We start from the raw sequence: 15,809 nt of genomic DNA, 5'->3' as shown, positions 1-15,809 counted from the left end.
TCGGGACCTCTCACATCCTAACTCCCATGTTCCAGTGGTTCCCATCAGGACACAGACTGTCCCTGATGCAGGACTCAAAGGAGGAGAAACCCTGTAAACCCAGCAGTAGTTATCCATCTGAACGCTGTCCTGTACAATGATGCTTTTAATTGATCCTATTAGTAATATTAATTTTCCGGAATGCTCCTTAATTGGCCTTCAGTGATAATAGAGATGAAGTGTTTAAAATTGAATTGATCAATACATTATAAATACATGAAATACTTATGTATAAATTATTAAATTTATATTATTATTTCGCTCATGCACGTCAGCGTGTGCGTCAGTCAATGCCATGGTAACGAATGCTTGGCCCGGCCGAGTCTATATAAGGCGCGCAGGCGTTGGGAATTCCCCTTTTGCATTTGGACACGACTTTTAGAGAAGCAAACAACGACAGGTAGGTAGTTAATTCCGTGCAAATTCAATATTTATCACTTAAATAGCCTGAAATGTGTGGAATGCATAAACGATATATGTGTCATTCATGTATATATGTATTTATTGATAACGTAAATTGTCATTTTGGTGAAAGTGTAAAAATATTTATATTTTCAAAATATCCCGCAGCGCTCCAGACCTTTTCCGTAGCTGCAGCCTTAAACATTAGTGACTACTTATTTAATTAAGTTAATCTAAATTTACCGTATATACATAATAAGGACATTGTTGGACTTCGCTAACGGATCATTCTTTTGCCATTAAAGTGTCGGAGTCGAGCAGTGGTTAGCGCCGTAAGCTAATTAGCATCCGTACCAGGATGCTATCACGCAAGGAGATAAACATCTTTGCCTTTTTCGCTCACGCACGTCAGCGCGTGCGTCAGTCAATGTCATGGTAACAAATGCTCGGCTTGGCCGAGTCTATATAAGGCGCGCAGGCGTTGGGAATTCCCCTTCTGCATTTGGACACTGACTTAGAGAAGCAAACAACGATAGGTAGGTAGTTAATTCTGTGCAAATTTAATATTTATCATTTAAATAGCCTGAAATGTGTGGAAGGTATTAACAATATAAGTATTATACATGTATTATTCATGTATATATGTATTTATTGATAACGTAACTTGTCATTTTGGTGAAAGTGTAAGATTATTCATATTTTTAAAATGGCGACTGCACCGACTGTAAACTCCCGCAGCGCTCCAGCCCTTTTCGCTAGCTGCAGCCCTAAACATTAGTGACTGAGGTTATTTAATTTAGTTAACTCTAAATCTACCGTACAGATATAACAAGGTCATTGTTGGACTTTGCTAACGGATTATTCTGTTGCCATTAAAGTGTCGAGCACCAGTTAGCGCCGCAAGCTAATTAGCGCCCCTACCAGGATGCTATCAAGCAGGGAGATAAACATCTTTGCCTTTTTCGCTCACGCACGTCAGCGCATGCGTCAGTCAATGTCATGGTAACAAATGCTCGGCTCGGCCGAGTCTATATAAGGCGCGCAGACGTTAGGAATTCCCCTTTTGCATTTGGATACTGACTTACAGAAGCAAACAACGATAGGTAGGTAGTTAATTCTGTGCAAATTTAATGTTTATCATTTAAATAGCCTGAAATGTGTGGAAGGTATTAACGATATACGCATTATACATGTATTATTCATGTATACATGTATTTATTGATAACGTAACTTGTCATTCTGGTGAAAGTGTAAAAATATTTATATTTTCAAAATGGCGACTGCACCGACTATAAACTCCCGCAGCGCTCCAGCCCTTTTCGGTAGCTGCAGCCTTAAACATTATTGACTACTTATTTAATTAAGTTAATCTAAATCTACCGTATAGACATAACAAGGACATTGTTGGACTTCGACTTTTTTGGCTACAGAATTTCTGTAATTTGTCAAACACGTTTTATTAAAAGGAATGACCTTTTCTGTTTTGTGTCACCTTAGATCAACAAACGAGCAAGAAGATGGCTCAAAAAAAGAATCGTGTCAATAGCCAGAGAGAAGAAGAGGTCATTAAAGGAATAATGGAAGAGGAGCGAGTAAATTGGGCCTCCTCATACATTCAAGAGCGTCGCGAGCAGTTGCAGAACATGCTAAGAAGCCTGGACAAAAATGCTGCATGGATGACAGAAAATGAAAAGATCGAGAGAGTGTACTTGAAAGATCAAATTGAATCTCGCATACAAATGGATGCTGTGCAGTATGAGAAAGAAATGGAGAAAGAAAGACAGAAACAGCAGCAAGAGAAACGGAAAAAGGAGATTCATAAGAAATATGAAAGATACATCAGTGCCAACAATGAGCTTCCAGACCTTATAGAAAAGAGAAGGTTGAAATTAGAGAAGATGAAGGAAGTAATGACACTGAAGCAAGAAGTGGCAAAACAGCAAAGATGGGAGAAAGAAATGGAACTGCGAGAGACCTTTGACAAGTGGATGAAGAAAGAGCAGATGAAAGAGCTAAAGAGAAGGGAGAAGTGGCAGAAGAAGGAAGATGAAATCGAGGAGAAGGAAGAGAAAGAGAGACAGCAAATGACCATGAAGAATGCAAAAAAGCAACGGAAGATGGAAATGAGAAGAGAGAAAGCTGTGAAGAAAATGGTTGAAAAGGAGATCAAAAAGGAGGATGAAAGACTGAAACTGGAAGAGGAGAGGAGGAAAAAAGAAGAAAGAGAAGAGCAGAAAAAGGAGAAGAAGGAGAAAAAGCAGGAAATGAAGAAAAGCATAAAAGAGGCAGAGAAACTAAGACAACTGTGTGAGAAAGAGCGAAAAAAGTACCTGGAAAAGGAAAGAAGAGAAAACAAAACCAAAGAAGAACAGAGAAAAGGAAAACATCCAGAAGACTTTCAGGATGAAGAGGAGAGGAAGCTGGAGAGGCTGACGCACAACACTAGGAGATTTGTTGCCTGGGACATCACTTGTAAAAGTAAGGAACACATTTGTCACAAGCATTAAGTTTGGTAGTTTAGTGGTATTTTTTAAACCTAGTGTTGTAAATTGTTCCTTCCTTTTTTATTTCTTCAGATGCCACCACCCAACAACAGAGCGCCAGTTTGAAAGGTGAGCAGATCTAAACTGGGGCTACAATTAAAAGGTTGAAATTGGTTAAAATGTCAATTTCACATTAACACACTGACGACTACTTGATAACAGCTACAGTAACATTGGTAGAGCAACTTGTTTCTTTTGTAGGTGGTTTTGGAGACTTTAACTCTGGTGCTTTGTCTCTACAGGCGCTCCCTTCCCAAGGATGGACCGTTGTATAGGCCCCGTGTCCCTGGAGGTCATCCTGGTGGAAGACGTGGAGGACGTCCTCATGTAGAAGTCCTTCTTATCAGAGGAGTATTAATATAGAATAAGTGATAAGATTTGATAAAATAGGAAGATAAGTACAAAAACTTAAAAAAAAAAATAGGATTAGATAAGTTAGGTTAAGATATTATAAAAAAAAACATAGGATAAGAGATAAGATAGGTTATAATAAAAAAACAAACAGAAAAATATAACATAAGTTAGGTTAAGATATAATTAAAAGCATAGCTTAAGAGTGTCAAGTTTCTATGTGTGTCACTTGTGTTGTTGCCATTTCCTGTTTTATTTTGACATTTCCTGTTTTGTTCCTCCGAGTCAGTCATGTGTTCCACCACCTGTTCCGTGTTTGTATTCAGCCTGTGCATATAGTCATCAGTCTCCAGCTGAAGCTCAGGCACGTGCCGCGCGAGCTCCAGCTCCAGCTCCAGCTCCAGCTCCAGCTCCAGCTCCAGCTCCAGCTCCAGCTCCAGCTCCAGCTCCAGCTCCAGCTCAGCCACATGTCGCGCACTTGTGCTTCTGAAGTTAATGTTCACACAGATGCAGCTGTGGAGGCCGGAGAACTTCATTCAGCACCTTTATAACAGAGATGAGATGCTGACTCCATATCAGATAGAGGGACCATAGGACCACCTGGAGAACTGTTGTCACTTGTGTTCCCGGAGGCTCAATAAGTAAGTCATCACCTGAGTAGTAGCAGTGACATAAAGTGGTAATAAGTCTAAACTGTCAATGTGTTAACAACACACCTGTTCATCATCCTTCTTCCAGCACCCTGCACCTCTTCCTCCAGCCTCAACTCCAGATGAAGAGGGGCCTCTGAATCCCAACCACATAGTGCAAGTGACTGAATCACTGCTTCCTCTGTGCTGTTGGGTTTGGAAGCTCTTCACACAAACATCGGTAACTCACTGCTGGTCTCCCTCTGCCAGCAGAAGACCGTCAAGGCCAGCCATGTCTGTATGTAGTCTCTGGCCCAACTGTCCTGTCTGCGTCTGTTGTTCTTTTCTCTGTCTGTCCCCTCACCCCAACCACTCGAGGCAGATTTGTGGGGTGAAGTTGTGTAAGGGCTTAAACCTTACCTTGACATAACTCTTGTGAATGAGTATGTTTGTTTTCTACAGTTACCCTCAGAGTCGGAACCGAGTCCATCCAGCATCCCGTCTTTGGGGATTCTGGAGCAGACGCCAGCCTTATTGATGCGGAGCTAGCCGAGGGGCTAGGGGTAGCCACTTCACCCATTTCAACCTTACCTTGACATAACTCTAGTGAATTGGCTCTATAATGAAATTGAATTGAATCCGATACAAATTTCAATAAATACATTTGATGTTAAACATATCGTTTTCTTTGTATTGCTAAGTTCCACTGTGAGATTGTGAATGTTAGTAAAAATCCTTCTACTTAGGATATAACTTTGTCTATTTGATTCTGCTTCATCAAAAGCTCTAAGATTTTACCACTTTACGAGTGGTGGGTGTGAAAGTGCAAAGAATGAGTTTTAGATTTATTCAAGACATTTGCACAGACAAATCTACTGAAGAAGTGGCATAACTGTACTGTAGCTAAATGTACAATAGTACCAGTAGTTCCACTCCTCTATTGTAGCTATGACTTGCCTGTAGTTACGTTTCAAGTTTTTATCCAACATTTGTTCTTGTTTAAATGTTGTTCTTTGTGTTTCTGGATGTCCTGATGAGATTTGTACAAGCAGACTTGAAGCTACTATACAACGTCTTAATGTACAGAAGCCAACACTTCCTAACCACCTTTTATCACTTCGTTATTGAGTGCTTGCTTTCTCCGTCACCTCCTGGTTTAATTCCATTAGCCTGCAAAGAAAGAAATCTGTCGGGACCTCTCACATCCTAACTCCCATGTTCCAGTGGTTCCCATCAGGACACAGACTGTCCCTGATGCAGGACTCAAAGGAGGAGAAACACTGTAAACCCAGCAGTAGTTATCCATCTGAACGCTGTCCTGTACAATGATGCTTTTAATTGATCCTATTAGTAATATTAATTTTCCGGAATGCTCCTTAATTGGCCTTCAGTGATAATAGAGATGAAGTGTTTAAAATTGAATTGATCAATACATTATAAATACATGAAATACTTATGTATAAATTATTAAATTTATATTATTATTTCGCTCATGCACGTCAGCGTGTGCGTCAGTCAATGCCATGGTAACGAATGCTTGGCCCGGCCGAGTCTATATAAGGCGCGCAGGCGTTGGGAATTCCCCTTTTGCATTTGGACACGACTTTTAGAGAAGCAAACAACGACAGGTAGGTAGTTAATTCCGTGCAAATTCAATATTTATCACTTAAATAGCCTGAAATGTGTGGAATGCATAAACGATATATGTGTCATTCATGTATATATGTATTTATTGATAACGTAAATTGTCATTTTGGTGAAAGTGTAAAAATATTTATATTTTCAAAATATCCCGCAGCGCTCCAGACCTTTTCCGTAGCTGCAGCCTTAAACATTAGTGACTACTTATTTAATTAAGTTAATCTAAATTTACCGTATATACATAATAAGGACATTGTTGGACTTCGCTAACGGATCATTCTTTTGCCATTAAAGTGTCGGAGTCGAGCAGTGGTTAGCGCCGTAAGCTAATTAGCATCCGTACCAGGATGCTATCACGCAAGGAGATAAACATCTTTGCCTTTTTCGCTCACGCACGTCAGCGCGTGCGTCAGTCAATGTCATGGTAACAAATGCTCGGCTTGGCCGAGTCTATATAAGGCGCGCAGGCGTTGGGAATTCCCCTTCTGCATTTGGACACTGACTTAGAGAAGCAAACAACGATAGGTAGGTAGTTAATTCTGTGCAAATTTAATATTTATCATTTAAATAGCCTGAAATGTGTGGAAGGTATTAACAATATAAGTATTATACATGTATTATTCATGTATATATGTATTTATTGATAACGTAACTTGTCATTTTGGTGAAAGTGTAAGATTATTCATATTTTTAAAATGGCGACTGCACCGACTGTAAACTCCCGCAGCGCTCCAGCCCTTTTCGCTAGCTGCAGCCCTAAACATTAGTGACTGAGGTTATTTAATTTAGTTAACTCTAAATCTACCGTACAGATATAACAAGGTCATTGTTGGACTTTGCTAACGGATTATTCTGTTGCCATTAAAGTGTCGAGCACCAGTTAGCGCCGCAAGCTAATTAGCGCCCCTACCAGGATGCTATCAAGCAGGGAGATAAACATCTTTGCCTTTTTCGCTCACGCACGTCAGCGCATGCGTCAGTCAATGTCATGGTAACAAATGCTCGGCTCGGCCGAGTCTATATAAGGCGCGCAGACGTTAGGAATTCCCCTTTTGCATTTGGATACTGACTTACAGAAGCAAACAACGATAGGTAGGTAGTTAATTCTGTGCAAATTTAATGTTTATCATTTAAATAGCCTGAAATGTGTGGAAGGTATTAACGATATACGCATTATACATGTATTATTCATGTATACATGTATTTATTGATAACGTAACTTGTCATTCTGGTGAAAGTGTAAAAATATTTATATTTTCAAAATGGCGACTGCACCGACTATAAACTCCCGCAGCGCTCCAGCCCTTTTCGGTAGCTGCAGCCTTAAACATTATTGACTACTTATTTAATTAAGTTAATCTAAATCTACCGTATAGACATAACAAGGACATTGTTGGACTTCGACTTTTTTGGCTACAGAATTTCTGTAATTTGTCAAACACGTTTTATTAAAAGGAATGACCTTTTCTGTTTTGTGTCACCTTAGATCAACAAACGAGCAAGAAGATGGCTCAAAAAAAGAATCGTGTCAATAGCCAGAGAGAAGAAGAGGTCATTAAAGGAATAATGGAAGAGGAGCGAGTAAATTGGGCCTCCTCATACATTCAAGAGCGTCGCGAGCAGTTGCAGAACATGCTAAGAAGCCTGGACAAAAATGCTGCATGGATGACAGAAAATGAAAAGATCGAGAGAGTGTACTTGAAAGATCAAATTGAATCTCGCATACAAATGGATGCTGTGCAGTATGAGAAAGAAATGGAGAAAGAAAGACAGAAACAGCAGCAAGAGAAACGGAAAAAGGAGATTCATAAGAAATATGAAAGATACATCAGTGCCAACAATGAGCTTCCAGACCTTATAGAAAAGAGAAGGTTGAAATTAGAGAAGATGAAGGAAGTAATGACACTGAAGCAAGAAGTGGCAAAACAGCAAAGATGGGAGAAAGAAATGGAACTGCGAGAGACCTTTGACAAGTGGATGAAGAAAGAGCAGATGAAAGAGCTAAAGAGAAGGGAGAAGTGGCAGAAGAAGGAAGATGAAATCGAGGAGAAGGAAGAGAAAGAGAGACAGCAAATGACCATGAAGAATGCAAAAAAGCAACGGAAGATGGAAATGAGAAGAGAGAAAGCTGTGAAGAAAATGGTTGAAAAGGAGATCAAAAAGGAGGATGAAAGACTGAAACTGGAAGAGGAGAGGAGGAAAAAAGAAGAAAGAGAAGAGCAGAAAAAGGAGAAGAAGGAGAAAAAGCAGGAAATGAAGAAAAGCATAAAAGAGGCAGAGAAACTAAGACAACTGTGTGAGAAAGAGCGAAAAAAGTACCTGGAAAAGGAAAGAAGAGAAAACAAAACCAAAGAAGAACAGAGAAAAGGAAAACATCCAGAAGACTTTCAGGATGAAGAGGAGAGGAAGCTGGAGAGGCTGACGCACAACACTAGGAGATTTGTTGCCTGGGACATCACTTGTAAAAGTAAGGAACACATTTGTCACAAGCATTAAGTTTGGTAGTTTAGTGGTATTTTTTAAACCTAGTGTTGTAAATTGTTCCTTCCTTTTTTATTTCTTCAGATGCCACCACCCAACAACAGAGCGCCAGTTTGAAAGGTGAGCAGATCTAAACTGGGGCTACAATTAAAAGGTTGAAATTGGTTAAAATGTCAATTTCACATTAACACACTGACGACTACTTGATAACAGCTACAGTAACATTGGTAGAGCAACTTGTTTCTTTTGTAGGTGGTTTTGGAGACTTTAACTCTGGTGCTTTGTCTCTACAGGCGCTCCCTTCCCAAGGATGGACCGTTGTATAGGCCCCGTGTCCCTGGAGGTCATCCTGGTGGAAGACGTGGAGGACGTCCTCATGTAGAAGTCCTTCTTATCAGAGGAGTATTAATATAGAATAAGTGATAAGATTTGATAAAATAGGAAGATAAGTACAAAAACTTAAAAAAAAAAATAGGATTAGATAAGTTAGGTTAAGATATTATAAAAAAAAACATAGGATAAGAGATAAGATAGGTTATAATAAAAAAACAAACAGAAAGATATAACATAAGTTAGGTTAAGATATAATTAAAAGCATAGCTTAAGAGTGTCAAGTTTCTATGTGTGTCACTTGTGTTGTTGCCATTTCCTGTTTTATTTTGACATTTCCTGTTTTGTTCCTCCGAGTCAGTCATGTGTTCCACCACCTGTTCCGTGTTTGTATTCAGCCTGTGCATATAGTCATCAGTCTCCAGCTGAAGCTCAGGCACGTGCCGCGCGAGCTCCAGCTCCAGCTCCAGCTCCAGCTCCAGCTCCAGCTCCAGCTCCAGCTCCAGCTCCAGCTCCAGCTCCAGCTCCAGCTCCAGCTCCAGCTCCAGCTCAGCCACGTGTCGCGCACTTGTGCTTCTGAAGTTAATGTTCACACAGATGCAGCTGTGGAGGCCGGAGAACTTCATTCAGCACCTTTATAACAGAGATGAGATGCTGACTCCATATCAGATAGAGGGACCATAGGACCACCTGGAGAACTGTTGTCACTTGTGTTCCCGGAGGCTCAATAAGTAAGTCATCACCTGAGTAGTAGCAGTGACATAAAGTGGTAATAAGTCTAAACTGTCAATGTGTTAACAACACACCTGTTCATCATCCTTCTTCCAGCACCCTGCACCTCTTCCTCCAGCCTCAACTCCAGATGAAGAGGGGCCTCTGAATCCCAACCACATAGTGCAAGTGACTGAATCACTGCTTCCTCTGTGCTGTTGGGTTTGGAAGCTCTTCACACAAACATCGGTAACTCACTGCTGGTCTCCCTCTGCCAGCAGAAGACCGTCAAGGCCAGCCATGTCTGTATGTAGTCTCTGGCCCAACTGTCTTGTCTGCGTCTGTTGTTCTTTTCTCTGTCTGTCCCCTCACCCCAACCACTCGAGGCAGATTTGTGGGGTGAAGTTGTGTAAGGGCTTAAACCTTACCTTGACATAACTCTTGTGAATGAGTATGTTTGTTTTCTACAGTTACCCTCAGAGTCGGAACCGAGTCCATCCAGCATCCCGTCTTTGGGGATTCTGGAGCAGACGCCAGCCTTATTGATGCGGAGCTAGCCGAGGGGCTAGGGGTAGCCACTTCACCCATTTCAACCTTACCTTGACATAACTCTAGTGAATTGGCTCTATAATGAAATTGAATTGAATCTGATACAAATTTCAATAAATTCATTTGATGTTAAACATATCGTTTTCTTTGTATAAGTTCCACTGTGAGATTGTGAATGTTAGTAAAAATCCTTCTACTTAGGATATAACGCCTGTACTTTATGACCTGCTTTATAACATACAGATCAGAACAGTGTTGTAACAGGATGTTCATTTGTTCATATGAGCTTCTTTCTTACTTCACTTTACCACATACATTGATTTACCTAATACACGTAATAATTAGTGAGTTGTTTAGTTTGGTATTTTGGTTTAATTCAGTAGAAATCACAACAACAATCTCTTACAAGTAAATAATAAAGTGATAAGTGGTTACAGAGTCCTGATGAAAGACGTTAACAGCTACAAGATTAACAGTGACATGTTTTAGTTGCTTGTCTTGATAGTGAGGCACAGTCAGTGGGAGAACTATTAATAGTATTAAATGCAATGAACGAAGTATTCCAGTGTACAACAGTTAGAAGCTCATGGGACGTCTGATGTTTATTTTATATCACGTGTCGAGCTCCAGACCTTGAGGGCCTAAACGCCATTGCTCTCACGTGCTGCTCCAGGAGTCATTACTGACGTGTCCCATCAGTATGCATCACCCCTGAAGCTCTGAAGACGCCAACTCACTAGAGTCTGGGCCATTTTCCTAAGAGTCACTGGTGCTGTAAACAAGCATCCCCCAGTGTGGTGTACTGTACTTGTGAAGTTAGGATGAGGAAGGAGGAGGCTGGAGCCTCCAGCTAAATGCCATCAGCTCACTGGGTGTGGTGGTGGGGGGCAACTGGCAGTCATTTTGTCTGTATGAACATTCTCATTCTTTTTCATTTATTATTTATTTTCTGCATTAGATTAACACTATGGCCGTGTATATAGTACATAGAATTTAGTAACTTTAGTAGTTTATATTTTAGATGCAGCTGACACCAAGGCAAGTTCCTCGTACTGTAAAGTGTTACTGTACGAGGAAATGAACACTGATTCCGAGGCTGTGCAGGATGAATGTGCTCATTTGTTACACTCTTGTTAAGACACCGTTGACACATTGGAGAAAATTAATTCACAATTACTCTTATTAAAAGTCAAATATATAAATTGGAGGGATTTGAGTTTTAGCATTGCATTAATGTTTGTATATGCATATGTGAGTATAATATTCAAGTAAACTACCCACTTGCCACCACAGAGACCTATTTTTTGTAATCACAATTAAACCTAGAGTCAAATCAATAACTATATCTAAATAACACGTTAAATACCAAGAAGTTACAGAAACAGAATTTCCACAAATAAATGCATGTTTCCTTTTTTAGGGTGTTTAGTTCCTTTGACCACTAGAGGTCAGACTTATTTTTTTTATTCAATTCATTATCAGAAAAACAAACACATCAACAAAAGCAGGTCTTGCTCTGACTACAGTAGCTTTAACTCTGTGTTTTAGGCAAAGCAAAAAAAACATGTTGAGGCTGATGTGATTCAGATGGACTCAGACTGTGAACACATTTTTGTGACACTGCTTTAGAGCGAAAGTGGAAGACACATACAATTACAAAGCATAAAACACTGTAGTACCAACCAACATGTAAAGTGAATTTGAGTCAGTGCTTCACGAGCAAGAAACCTGAATTAGTAGCAGGGAGAAGAGGGATAAGATCATTTTATAGATGCACTGGTTCACTCCATGCTGTACTTCAGCTGTCTCCCTCCCATCTGACTCTGCTGCTCTGCCAATGCCTTGTTCTCCAAAGATACAGTCCTTTAGCAAATAAAGAGAGAGAGAGAGAGGGCAAACATGGAGGCAGTGTCTGTGGCCCAGCACTTTCTGAGCTGAAGACAGAGCAAGCAGAGAGTGTTTACTGGAGAGTGAGAGAGAGGGAGGGCGAACAAGAGCCTGGAAGAATAGGGTCAGTTCAGGGATTGTCCTCGATAGGAGCTGCGTGTGTGTGTGTGTGTGTGTGTGTGTGTGTGTGTGTGTGTGTGTGTGTGTGTGTGTGTGTGTGTGTGTGTGTGTGTGTGTGTGTGTGCTCATTTTTTATCCTGTCTTTGAGTTAAACCACAGCTATGAGTCGGACCACTTTTTTTGAGGTAAGGACACAGATTGCTTTGACTTGGTAAAATGTTATGTATTTATTAAGTAGTAGTAGTATTAAGAATAATGTGGGTAATTTATTATTGGGTCATTAGTTATTGGGTTATTGTAAAACTCAGGTTTTCGCATTCGCATCATTTATTATTTAATATGTTTCTCATTTTTTATCTTGACGCTGGTAAGGCAAAAATAGGGCTTCCTGAATTCAGCAGATGTTTGTCTCAGCAGAGCTTGAGAAGTTTCTGGGTCACGACAATCAACTCTGAGCTGAGGTTTTTTGCATGAATGTTCTTTTCCTCCCAGTCTCGTCTGTGATGAGCAGTGAGGACAAACAGTGCATGTGATGACACCAGCTGTAAAACAAAGTAAAGGCCACATCAGCAAAGAGTGGTGCATGCAGTTTTTCCATTAACTCTGGTTGGTCCACATTTGGAAAGTGACAGGTCTGCATGTAATATACTGTATGATCATGCCACTATATGCTTCATAATATATATTTTAGTAATGAGCATTTCTAAGCCTAGGCTTCAGTCATAGAACGTGTCCTCCTGTCCGTCCATTTGTACAGTAGCTCCTGTGGCTCACACATGCAAAATGTATCTGAAACCTATTTGACCGAATATCACCAATCACACAGTCAAATGACACCAGCTTCACAGGCTCGTACTGACCGAAAGCTTACTGTACAACAACACACACCAAAAAGTGGCCCACCAGCAAAAATACCTGTGCTTGATACTTTAGTGATAAGTATTGTGGAGTGTATTGTCTGATGTGTGTCGCTCTTCCTCTCTCTCTCTCCACTGTGCACTCAGCGAATCATAAGGTATCCATTAGTGGGTTACTACACTGTCCGTAGCTGGGACAGCTCTGCTGAGCAGCACAGTGTGGAGTGCTTTCAGGGCAGATTGTGGCCGCTGCCCACCGTCCTGCTGTACATCACTACTGACATGGTCTAATTAAAATTAAGCTGCGAGCAAAAGTTCCTGGTTTTCCTCCACACACAGTGCTCAGGTTAGGACGGCTCTGCCTCAGGAAAACTGACAGCATCATGGGAGTTCCATAGTAGCGCTTCACAGGTTTAGCAATAGATGCACCTGTTGCTGTAGTTCATAAAATCAGGTATGAAGTGAATAGAGATGTTGTGGGTTGAAGCAGACAGACGGTGATGGGCTGTTATTTTACCGTCTGCTGGGAGGAGCCGTCACAGGCGGATGAGCTCTCAGAGCGGGTGGATGTTAAAGTCCAGCCTTTACTGCCCGCTGGTTTGTGGCGGAGGTGGCAGACACACCAGATGCTGAATCCCACATTTTACGTCTTTTCTTCAGGTGGAAGTTCTGGATGCCAGGACCCGAGAGCAGCTTTGTTTTTTAGACAAGGTACAGACAGGTAGACAAGGTGCGTTTTTACTGGTAACACATCACGACTACTTCATGTTTCTGTTCCATGTGTTGCTTTAGGTGGATCCCTGCTCAACAATAGGAGACATCAAGAGCCTTTTTTGCAAAACATGTGAGTTATGATGTTGATGCAACAATGAAGAATATAAGTTTCCAAAAAAAAACTCAGCGCATCATGGTGGTGCATTATTCTACGGAGATCAATGATTCTTGGGCCTGTGTGTGTTATCTACTCAGATCCTCACTGGTATCCATCAAGACAGGCCCTGAAGCTTGACCCCAGTAAGTCTCCATGTTGTATAAAGTGGTTAACTCTACCAAATGAGCCTCAGACCTACTGGGTGTGATGCTAAAAACACAGTAATACTGAGCTGCTCAGTAAACGTTGTATCATAATCACTGTAGCTACAAATATAAGCAAACACAATATTGCAGAATGAAAACAATTATCCTAAAAACAAACCCACCGTGTGTAGTTGTGGTTCCTCTGCTGGCTTATAATGTATTATTGTTTTATATAGTTAATCCTTAAGGTCTGTCTTCCCACTGAAAGGCACAGGCCTCTTATCTCGGCCAGGCCACCTGTGAATACTCTAAAAAGGTGGCCCATTAGCTGAGCGGAGCATCTATAGCTGTGTCCTTGTGAGTCACGCGCCTGCGACAACAGCTCTGCAGCTCAGCATCAGCCTCCGTTTCTCTCTTCCAGGCGGTAAATCGCTGAGAGACGACGAGGTCCTACAGAATCTTCCTGTCGGGACCACTGCCACCATGTACTTCAGAGATCTCGGTCCACAGTTGGGTTGGACCATGGTGAGAAATAAAGCAGGCAGAAAGACACGTGTTCGTGTTCGCACCGTTTATCAGTGTGTTATGTCTAATTCATGGCGTCCAGGTGTTCCTGGCCGAGTACGTCGGGCCTCTTCTCACCTACCTCCTCTTCTACCTTCGAGTGCCGTACATCTACCCGCACGGATTCGCCTTCACCTCCAGTCCCCATCCGGTCGTCACGTAAGGAAACGCAGCCTTCCGTAAACGGCGTGTGAGCAACGAGCTGCAGCGCGAGAAGCAGAATCAGTGCATCCGGTGTGAGAACCTGTGGTGAAACGCGCACAAGGTGCTAGTTGTGTGCAGCTGCTAGTGTTACTAGTCACAGTAGAGGGTTTGTCTGTATCGGTTGGAAGGAACCAACACTAGAGCGTCTTCAGCCGTTCATTTACTCCATATGTGATATTTGGAGCATCATGAGGTCTATGGAGGCTGTAGGCACTGTAGGACACCTGTTCCTGTGCCCTGTCTCTCAGACTTGCCTGTGCCTGCCATACCTTCCACTACGCCAAGAGGCTGATGGAGACCGTGTTTGTGCATCGTTTCTCCCGCGGGACCATGCCTCTCAGGGCCATAGTCAGGGTGAGGATGGAGTCCAGTACACGGAAACGTGCTGCTCTCTTGGCTGCCTGTTCACGCACTTGTTTCCTCCTCTAGAACTGTGCTTATTACTGGGGTTTCTCAGCCTGGTTGGCCTATTACATCAACCACCCCCTGTACACGCCTCCATGTAAGTCAGCACACGGACACACAGCCAGTGCTTCGTGCTTTATACAGTTTTAACAGTCTCTCTCTTCTCAGCATACAGAGAAGTGCAGGTCACCGCTGCCCTGGTCATGTTTGTGGTACAGTACATTACTGATATTCACACTGTGATTCATGAGCGTATGAAGCTCAGGGGAAGTAAAAAGTGCAATGAGCTTTTCTTCTCCAGATGTGTGAACTGGGAAACTTCTCCATTCACCTGACTCTGAATAGCCTCAGAGGGGACGGTGAGTGCTCTGCTCAGCTGACTCCAGGCCAGTCAACTCTCAGGGTTGATGGTTGTTTGCAGCTTTGTGCATCATTTTCACTTCTTTTTCTCCACCAAACGAAGCATCTAGGATCAGACGGTTTCCTGTTCCCACTAAAAACCCCTTCACGTGGCTGTTTGTCTTTGTCTCCTGTCCCAATTACACATATGAGGTAAGACAAAGGCGCAAAGCAGCACTTCATCATAGTGGTTCATATCAGCTCTAAAACCTGTTATTCTGTTAATCGTGCAGGTTGGCGTTTGGGTGAGCTTCACCGTCATGACCCAGTGTCTGCCAGGTATTAGCTCTTGTTAATCAGCACAGTGACACCACCTATGAAGGCACGTGTACATGTCGAGCCTCAGTCGTACCTCTGCTGTTGTACGTTTTGTCGTTCAGTGGCATTATACACTTTACTGGGCTTCATTCAGATGAGCATCTGGGCCAAAGGGACGCACAGGGCCTACAGCAGGGAGTTCAAGGACTACCCCGGCCTCCGCATGGCCATCGTCCCCCTGCTCCTGTGACAGAGGGTCAGAGGTCAGAGCTCCACAGGCCACCAGGCCATCGCCGCTTGACTCTAAGCATGAGATAAGCTTTTATTCATAAACATCTGCTACTGCCAAATAAAGAGATAGTCTAAAGATTCAATGACGTTTAAAAGGTCGTTCAACACGGGGTTTTAGCTTAATTCCCTTT

The 15,809-nt window shown here is 42.0% G+C and overlaps 3 protein-coding genes and 1 long non-coding RNA gene across 7 annotated transcripts; 3 read left to right on the top strand and 1 right to left on the bottom strand.

The window, feature by feature from the left end:
* Positions 1 to 295: 295 nt before the first annotated feature.
* On the top strand, positions 296 to 5,457 carry LOC114854349 (golgin subfamily A member 6-like protein 6). Of its 3 annotated transcripts, none has more exons than XM_029148638.3 (7): positions 296 to 439; positions 1,939 to 2,919; positions 3,018 to 3,053; positions 3,227 to 3,311; positions 3,662 to 3,976; positions 4,074 to 4,262; positions 4,427 to 5,457. In XM_029148638.3, the coding sequence occupies exons 1-5, from the start codon at positions 304 to 306 to the stop codon at positions 3,672 to 3,674; spliced, it is 1,251 nt and encodes a 416-aa protein (XP_029004471.1). In that variant the 5' UTR covers positions 296 to 303; the 3' UTR covers positions 3,675 to 3,976; positions 4,074 to 4,262; positions 4,427 to 5,457. The 3 variants fall into 3 exon arrangements, with proteins under 3 accessions (XP_029004471.1, XP_055363961.1, XP_055363962.1); XM_055507986.1 differs by lacking the exon at positions 296 to 439 and adding an exon at positions 746 to 977; XM_055507987.1 differs by lacking the exon at positions 296 to 439 and adding an exon at positions 1,280 to 1,544.
* LOC114854348 (golgin subfamily A member 6-like protein 25) lies at positions 5,442 to 9,812 on the top strand. The gene is made up of 7 exons (XM_029148633.3): positions 5,442 to 5,592; positions 7,092 to 8,072; positions 8,171 to 8,206; positions 8,380 to 8,464; positions 8,815 to 9,147; positions 9,245 to 9,433; positions 9,598 to 9,812. Exons 1-5 carry the CDS (start codon positions 5,457 to 5,459, stop codon positions 8,825 to 8,827), a joined length of 1,251 nt encoding a protein of 416 aa, XP_029004466.1. The 5' UTR covers positions 5,442 to 5,456; the 3' UTR covers positions 8,828 to 9,147; positions 9,245 to 9,433; positions 9,598 to 9,812.
* Positions 9,813 to 11,138: 1,326 nt separating this feature from the next.
* LOC114854026 (very-long-chain enoyl-CoA reductase-like) lies at positions 11,139 to 15,744 on the top strand. Of its 2 annotated transcripts, none has more exons than XM_029148056.3 (13): positions 11,139 to 11,868; positions 13,201 to 13,251; positions 13,333 to 13,384; positions 13,510 to 13,554; positions 13,979 to 14,082; positions 14,165 to 14,280; positions 14,574 to 14,679; positions 14,755 to 14,827; positions 14,899 to 14,942; positions 15,032 to 15,089; positions 15,194 to 15,282; positions 15,363 to 15,408; positions 15,542 to 15,744. In XM_029148056.3, the coding sequence occupies exons 1-13, from the start codon at positions 11,845 to 11,847 to the stop codon at positions 15,703 to 15,705; spliced, it is 972 nt and encodes a 323-aa protein (XP_029003889.1). In that variant the 5' UTR covers positions 11,139 to 11,844; the 3' UTR covers positions 15,706 to 15,744. The 2 variants fall into 2 exon arrangements, with proteins under 2 accessions (XP_029003889.1, XP_029003890.1); XM_029148057.3 differs by having other exon boundaries at positions 15,510 to 15,744.
* Positions 12,054 to 13,987, bottom strand: LOC121202154 (uncharacterized). Its single transcript, XR_005897532.2, has 2 exons — positions 13,058 to 13,987; positions 12,054 to 12,225 (listed from the first exon to the last, which is right to left on the bottom strand). It is a non-coding gene; the product is annotated as an uncharacterized LOC121202154 (long non-coding RNA).
* Positions 15,745 to 15,809: the final 65 nt, after the last annotated feature.

The sequence above is a fragment of the Betta splendens genome, chromosome 4, assembly GCF_900634795.4.
Source record: "Betta splendens chromosome 4, fBetSpl5.4, whole genome shotgun sequence".
NCBI lineage: Eukaryota > Metazoa > Chordata > Actinopteri > Anabantiformes > Osphronemidae > Betta > Betta splendens.
The sequence above is the reverse complement of the archived record's forward strand: the minus strand, read 5'-3'. Positions and strand labels throughout refer to the sequence as shown.

Bases quoted from the DNA above. Each gene is read 5' to 3' on its own strand.
- LOC114854349 (XM_029148638.3), top strand. From the start codon at position 304: ATGCACGTCAGCGTGTGCGTCAGTCAATGCCATGGTAACGAATGCTTG. The intron at 2,920-3,017 runs GTAAGGAACACA...TTATTTCTTCAG, and splicing joins CTGGGACATCACTTGTAAAA to ATGCCACCACCCAACAACAG. The intron at 3,054-3,226 runs GTGAGCAGATCT...TTGTCTCTACAG, and splicing joins ACAGAGCGCCAGTTTGAAAG to GCGCTCCCTTCCCAAGGATG.
- LOC114854348 (XM_029148633.3), top strand. From the start codon at position 5,457: ATGCACGTCAGCGTGTGCGTCAGTCAATGCCATGGTAACGAATGCTTG. The intron at 5,593-7,091 runs GTAGGTAGTTAA...GTGTCACCTTAG, and splicing joins AGAGAAGCAAACAACGACAG to ATCAACAAACGAGCAAGAAG. The intron at 8,073-8,170 runs GTAAGGAACACA...TTATTTCTTCAG, and splicing joins CTGGGACATCACTTGTAAAA to ATGCCACCACCCAACAACAG.
- LOC114854026 (XM_029148056.3), top strand. From the start codon at position 11,845: ATGAGTCGGACCACTTTTTTTGAG. The intron at 13,252-13,332 runs GTACAGACAGGT...GTGTTGCTTTAG, and splicing joins AGCTTTGTTTTTTAGACAAG to GTGGATCCCTGCTCAACAAT. The intron at 15,283-15,362 runs GTAAGACAAAGG...TTAATCGTGCAG, and splicing joins GTCCCAATTACACATATGAG to GTTGGCGTTTGGGTGAGCTT.